This window comes from Rhopilema esculentum, chromosome 21 (assembly GCF_057945365.1).
Source record: "Rhopilema esculentum isolate cy_ngs chromosome 21, ASM5794536v1, whole genome shotgun sequence".
In the NCBI taxonomy this organism is placed as follows: domain Eukaryota; kingdom Metazoa; phylum Cnidaria; class Scyphozoa; order Rhizostomeae; family Rhizostomatidae; genus Rhopilema; species Rhopilema esculentum.
Window position 1 is genome coordinate 9,596,397 of NC_142835.1, and position 7,906 is coordinate 9,604,302.

The window sequence follows — 7,906 nt, forward strand, 5'->3', positions numbered from 1 at the left end:
AATGGCAGTAAACTTCTACGGATTAACCACATTGATTTCAGAATGTCTGAAAATGCATTCTGGGATGATTGCGTAGCGCAATGGCTCATTGTTAGCAATGAGTCTTTAAAGGTTTTTTACCCAGAAAGTCAATAACAGGTTGCTGACTGAAGCATACTTAATATCAGGCCATTGGGAGCTAGAACTTGCGAAGGAGGCTATAAAGATTTCTTCTACCCAACGAAGTCTTATGTTCTACCAAGTTTAAGTCTACTTAAGGACTGTTGCACAGCCTGCGCGGCATGCTTAGCGGTAGCTGGGGGGGGGGTACCTTAACATGGTACGGGGACGTGCTATTATTTAGGGGTACCTTTTTCTGAAAAGTGCGGAATTATCGGTATCACTTTTTGAAATATGTGCGGAACTAGCGGAATTATGGGCATTGTTTTTATCATGTTTGCAGAATTATTGGTCACATTTTTTCGGACATTTGAGGAATTATGGTTCCAAATTTTTAACCAAAATGGCACGTCCCCGAGGGTAGCTGACTTGATAAATTGATTGTGTTTTGTATTTTCATGCATTACGATATTAGGCCGGTCCTTTGAACAATAGCCGCAAAGCATACCGGTTGCGCAAGAGCCTTTCATTAGGACATATTCCAGGTAAAATGTTGAAAAGATGAGACCTGAGGCATTAATAAAACTGTGTATTAAATGAAATATCCAGATGATGGTCGACATAACTTCTATGTAAATTATGAAAACTTGCAATGATCTACAATTTATCAAATGAAACTGTACATACTCTTTGGCAACACAATTTAAATCAAGCGGTTGTGATTTTGCTATTCCAGTGAAAGTAAAAGATTAAACTAGTTATTAGAATATTATTACTCTTGGTAGCACTATCCTGCAATGCCGTTTGTGGATCAAAAAATTATTTAGCATGGTTATTTCTTTCTTTCAAGTAAATAAATGTAATAATAACATAAAGGCATTAAAAAAAGGCAAAATCAAAGTGGTAGCAATCAACACAAAACCAGCATAAAATTTCTAGATTAACATACTTGTAATCGATGCTATTGAACAGGAATTGTATTTTGGGCCATCTTGACATGGTTATTTATTATGTCGAATAACTCTTCAGGCTGGGGAAGCCGCCCAGATTGCAGCTTTGACCAAATAGGCATATCTAAAAGTCAAAGCAGGGGAAAAATGCAATTAAAACCAGGGTTACCATTTGGTCGATTAGAAAATCAAATTTATAATGTCGACGCAAGATAATATTGATAATGTTTTTGCAATATTATCTTCAGAAATGAAACACAAGGCTCGTGTCTGGACATGGGAGTTTTACCGATTATTCATGTTCGCTTGCTACAATTTTAAAGCGAAACAGTCAATAACTCTAGGTAAATATTTAGAAAAGGGAAGAAGAAATACAACTGAGAGAGGCAAATCGATGCAGTTTCGCTTTATAACCTGTAAGACAGAGCCCTGTAGATAGATACAGAGGCTAAGCTTAAATATAAATATAAACATAATTCAAATTCATGTAAATCAGCAACATATTTGCAATTTATCGAATATATTATTTTGAGTAATGATACGTTTATGAAAGATACAAAAGACTGAATGATATAACTCAATGCCTTTAAAATGTAAAATACAAAATTGAAGACTCAGTGATACAATATGCTGTAATAAAATATAAAGTATGTTGCCTGGGACACTTGGAGAACCAGCGTGGCTTGAAAAGTTAACACGCCTTATCATCATGGGCAACTTTACTCTTCATTATGTCTCACTCAATGTCTAGGTCACGTGCATCCATGTAACTAATGCTACTATTCACAAAGGTTGCTCTTTTGATGCATATTCATATTCAGATATCGACCGTAGAGCGAGCGGTCCACACAACATAAAATATGTATCCGCCTTAATGTATTCTGCCAGGTGTTCAACAACGGTTTACTGTTTTTCATCCAAGGCTATTTGCATCCATGTTACTAAGGCTTCTGTCCAGGAAAAATAGCTTTTTGATGCATATTCAAATTCTTATGCTGAACGTAGATGTCCCGCACAACAGAAAACATGCATGGGCCTACTTGTCTTTTGCAAGGTGTTCAACAACTGTTTACTGTTTTTCATGCCAGCTAGTTGCATCCGTGTTACTAATGCTACTGTTCAAGAACTCTCTTGATGCAAATTTAAATTCTTTTGACGAAAGTACAGATGGCCAAAAAAATAGAACACGTGCATTTGCCTTAGAAGAACAATCCATTAATGATTTATCACGATCGATATCTCATCTAGGGCAATTGTCCTTCATAACACTACACTAACAGTCCTTCACAAGTCCTTTATAATAAGAACACAATTGTAACTAAAGCGTTTATTTCCTGCATTATATTTTGTTTTCTTCAATGGGAAACACATTTGAAAATAACTTTTGCTTAGAAGAATCCGATGGAAAGTTTGGTTAATTTTCACAGAATTGAAATTGAAAATACAATTCGCAAGCAGTTTTGATTTTTGTCATATACTGTTTGTTTGCTCTTTCAGTATTGGCTAATATTGTATCAGGTATGTTCAAGAGCACAGAGAGGTTATAGAGACCCCTAGGGTAAAGGGGGCAAATGCGGATCATCTGCGGACAGAAAATTTGGCAAACACGCCCCTTAGAATAGCTTAAAATACATTTCAGAAAGATTTCTTGCAGTCATTTAATAGTTTCTCAATTATCAGATGAAAGCCCTAATTTTCCGACGAGATCGTTCACTGGAGGAGGGGGGGGGGGGGACTGAGCCCCACATACCCCCATAATTTCGGCCACTGATTCCAACGAAATATCAAACATTAAACTAATTGAACCATTGATTAGATTTTGAACCATTGAATTCAAGCTCGACTCATTGAACTATTGATTAGATTTTGAATCAAGCTACATTCTTTGGCTAGGCGATGCTTTTGCAAGAATGAATGACTTTGAGAATTTGCCGGATAATTAACCTCTTTGGTATTTTTTCACTAACCTAAATTGTTTTGTTCTTATTGATCTTTCAGTCTTTTTATCTCATTAATTATTTCTCTTACTGATTTTTCTATTTTTGTCTGTATTTTGGAAAAATATAATTTTTCAAGGGCCCCGAAAATTTTTACTAATTTTTAAAATAAACAAAGTACAACAGCATTGTTAACCCTGGTGACATAAGATGATTGGAAACATAAGATGAAATATTCCTCACCTCAACTAATAAGTATTGCCCCTATTAACTAGCTAAAATCCAAAAAGCTGTTGCAAGTTATATAAAATTTTTAAGATGACCTAAGATGACCCATGAAAAGATCAAAATTACTACTAAAAAAAGTGGCACTCAAATGCCTCAATGGCATCAAAGAGTCTTCATAAAAAAACAACCAAAAATCTTTTACTCTCCACAAAATACAAGGACAATTAGGGTTATATTTGTTTTCCAACACTGAAACTGGTACATGTAGTTACAAATACCAGAACATTATGCTCATAATAATGCTTTTTTCAAAATAGCTACTAAACCAAAGGCCCAATGATATAAGAATATACATTGATAGATACAAACCATTCAATGACACTTCAAATGCTCCTGTAGAGAGGAGTTGTGCTTCGATTGTGTTGCACAGGAAAAATGTGATGATACAGGCATATATCTGTAAAATACAAGACAAATGTTATGACAATTGAAAGAAAAATTGAAAAATAATATGCATCAAAAGAATGCGCATATCTATAGATGGTAAGGTGATTAATGAATGTATGCAAGGGAACTCAATGTCATCATGCCAGATTTAATTCCACTTTGTCCATTTTGGTCAAAAAAATTGACCTCTACATAGGTCAGTAATAAAATTGGAAAAAAATTGTCTCCGTTTAGTTTTAATACAGCTAAATATTAAAACAATTCATTTAATATTTGAAGTTTCACATATTCCTTAACCAGAAATATAGGGGAATATGTGACACAAATACAGGCATAGCAAAGAGCAAAGTCAAAGAGACATTGGACCAAATTCAGTTCCCATTATCATAAACTGGAACATGAGATAGAAAAACAGAAAGCATTCCAGGTTTAAGTCAAACTATGGGTCCTAATAGCGAGTCTGGGTATTATCTGAATATTTTGCTAAGCTTTTAATCACATTTTCAATGATTTGTTTGGATAAATATGTCTTGCTATCAGCCATTATCTATAATCACGAGAATGAGCTTCAAGATAAGAGAGGTCTAATAGAAAGAATATCAGAAAATTCAATTAAAATCATAGGGCAACAAACCTTGTTCTGACTTGCCCAAACATAAATAGGAGGAGGTGCAATCTGAAGTTTACCAAAAAGATCAATTTGGCCGCCAAAAATAATTAAAGCTAGGATTGCCATTTTTGTAATGCCAACAATGTTAGCAACAGTCTGGCGCAGCTGTCCTGGGGGAAAGTTGCCACCACTAATCTGCATTTGAGGAAATCGCTGGTTTATTGCATAAGCATAATCCTCAAACACACGCCTGTACCCTCAGGATATGCTAAAGGAAAAAGTATCAAAAATTACTAAACATCATCTCAAAAACTAAACACATTTGACATATTTTCATAAACCAGGGCTGTTGATAGCCATTATGCTCAAGGGGTAGGGGTGGGAGTTGCTTCAGCCCCATTTGTAATATTGGTAAGCCAATCTTAATTTGCCAACAATTCTGAATTGGGACAAAGCATCCCTGTATGGCAAAAATCTTCTTATTATTGCAATGGAATTTCCTTGAAGAGGGGGGGACACACAACCCAATGACCCACCATCACATCAACCCCATCATAAACCTCTAAAAGCATATTCAGACAAAATCAATGGAGGTACATTTTGATTACTTCATTTTGTCAATCTCTAATCAATCTATATAACAGTAGCATATAAAGACAGAAACAAAATGCCACATTTTCCAGGCACTAAGGCACTAAACCTAAATAGTCCCTACTAACTTTTGGTTATAATTTCAAACTGTGGGGAATTATAGAAAGCATGCATTTAATAAATTAGCAGAAATTAGCAGAAATAAATTAGAAAAAGTGTGGCATTTTGAGCCCCTAGGCTGTTATAGGCGTGTGATGGAGTGCCATTGATATTTCTCCAAAGGTTTGATATCATTTACTGTGTCCAAATTGATGTTGAAAATATTTTAGATGCAGTTTCCGGGCAATCCCTCTTGCCACCAACCATGATGGCAGCCTTCATGAAACCCTTCAACAAATTTTATGTTTTGGTCTTTTGACAACAATTTTGACAACAGCACAGTTTGATAATGGCACAAAACGTTTCAGTGAAAACTCTTGAAAGATAACAGTTTTATTGCAGATTTCCCTCTCTTTAAATCCAGAGCCTTTTCATTCTGTTTTCAAGTGTAACACTTGAACATATCATGCCTTTATCACAACCTGCCATTTTTCAAATCACTTTCATTTTCTGTTAGTCACAAAAACAGGCATGCTTTTTTCCGTTTTAAAATGAAAACAATACAACATTAAATAATTTGTGGTATGTGAAAATAATACCCTGAAACGGGACATCTTGGCCACAAATAAACCATACCACACAACCCCCTCTGGGAATGGTTGTTTAGCGTTGCGTGGTGCATCGCTTACATTTACGATAGGAACTGGACACTGAAATCACTGGCACAGACCTAAAGTGTGCATAAAATCAACCTTTTCAGTATGGGCCATCGGCAAAGGCTTTCACATGAACGCTGCAGCTCCTTAGAGTGATGGATGCCTGATGATCTGGTTACGATATTTCGCACACAACGTGAACCAAAAACTACTAGCCTTGATGCTATGGTAATTTGATCAATGTTTTCTTTCATACAAGTGTTGTCACAATAGCTCTTCAAAATGATTATGGTGACCCAGTAAGGTGGACAAGATTGGTGAAACAAAATTTCTTGTTTTTTGTCACCTTATTAGTTTCCAGCACTTTGGTTAAAAAATAATCGAATAATCATAAAACAGGCGTGCAATTAAATTTACATTATTAACACTACAATTTAACATTGATTTACAGCTAAACATAAAATATTTATTTATAAAAGAATATAGTAAGTAACTGTCCTTTTCAACACATTTATACTTTCTTCATTTTAGGCCAATACACCAGGGAAATTATGGAGTCAACGCCAACTATTTCTGGCGTAAACTAATGGATGCCCTCCTTAGCACATGACTTATTTTAGAAATAAAGCATAATTTGCAGACCTAATTGACCAGTATGGATTCCATGGCAGCTACACTCCCACACAATTTTTGTAAAATAACGGGTGCACTCTTGCACACCCAAAAGATGGGGGTGGTTTGGGTGCGTTTCTTGATGTGGCTCAAATTAAAAAGGTTTTTTAAATACAGCAAAATGACTTTCCAAATTTGTTTGCAACTGAGATTGGAAAAATGTGTCATTCTAAATTAAGTTAACCATTTCAGATCAGGACCACCAAAAATTATCAGTGGGCTTGGGGCCAAACTGAAAATAAAGCTCCTTGCAAGCAAATAGAGCAGAAAATGTTTGCCACCCCGTACTTTAAATTAACTTACAATACACTTCAGAATATTCTTCGTAGTCATTTTCTTGCAATTGTTTCAATATTACTTTATTTCAATTGTTTCATTGTCATATTTTAATGTGATTTCCATTCTATAAATGGATTTCTATCATTTAACTATAAATCTTTCCTAGACATGAAAAGGCCTTAAGGCAATTTGCCCCCTTATCCCCCTTTCGGTAGCCCTACTTTAGATCATCCTCATGATTAGGATGCTAAAGTTTTTGGCATTTTTATTTAAATTATCTCTTCACTTGCAAAACCTTTAGGAATTTGGATAACAGCCACTGATGATAGTGGTTTGTAAACATAGTTCAACTCTCAATCAAGAAATTCCCTGAGATGTAAAATTGATGTAAACAGGAAAAATGCCATAAAAATGCCATAAAAATGCCATAATTGCTGAAAAATTTGGTGCACACTCAAATGTGCACACTTATTACAAATGCACTCTTGCACTCCTGTGCAATAGCTTGTGCACTCCCGAGATCTCGTCGAAAAGTGCCATGAAATCCAGACTGGCAAATTGATATTGCAGTTTGTTTCAATTATAAATATTACTGAACATTGAAATTATGTCCCAAATAATCTCGTGCTCTGTTTTTGCGCAAAAGTTTTCATGGGTAACTATATTACGCCCGTACTTCTGTTTAACCATCTAACCCGGCCCGGTCATAAAATGAAATTCAAACGTTCCTCAAGCCACCATCTCTTCAAGTAGTTTAAATCTTTTTAAAAATGAAACAATAAGGTAATCTTTTGTTTGAAGATTTAGAGACACGCTGTAATAGACGCTTAGGTGAACCTGTAATAGACACGCTATGGTACATCTGAAAAATTTGGCCTAGTCCACCATTGTCGTCGTGTCGCGCGTTACTCCAAACTTACCAAAATAAAAACTTTATTGCAGGTCCTGCATACTTCTTTTGACTTTGAGGAGAAGAAAAGGAGCTCTGTCCTTGCGCTTCTGTTATGCTTTTAGATGAAAATAAATCTTTGATAGTCAGAACTGACAGAAAAGAAAGAGCGACCCCGATCAGCAATCCAGAGTGGGTCGCCATTTTCCTTCCAATTATCAACAATGCATAGTGTTGCCACCACGCATGCCCTTTAAACTACTGCGCAGGCGATTTATTATATACCGATGCATGTCGGCCAGTGACGTCACCGTTAACAGGGTTTGTTCTCCATACAATTCCCTATATCGAGATACTGAATACAGGGCCGTCGCTAGAGAGGGTAGGGGGTGGCTGGGGGTGCGGCATCCCCCTATAGAAAATTGTTGTCCGCTAATTTTCGAAAAGTA

At 35.9% G+C, this 7,906-nt stretch overlaps 1 protein-coding gene across 1 annotated transcript; it reads right to left on the minus strand.

The window, feature by feature from the left end:
- Positions 1–1,048: 1,048 nt before the first annotated feature.
- LOC135684500 (thioredoxin reductase-like selenoprotein T1b) lies at positions 1,049–7,694 on the minus strand. Its single transcript, XM_089115049.1, has 5 exons — positions 7,489–7,694; positions 5,651–5,691; positions 4,296–4,528; positions 3,584–3,671; positions 1,049–1,173 (listed from the first exon to the last, which is right to left on the minus strand). Exons 1-5 carry the CDS (start codon positions 7,659–7,661, stop codon positions 1,061–1,063), a joined length of 648 nt encoding a protein of 215 aa, XP_088971175.1. The 5' UTR covers positions 7,662–7,694; the 3' UTR covers positions 1,049–1,060.
- Between the last annotated feature and the right edge of the window lie 212 nt (positions 7,695–7,906).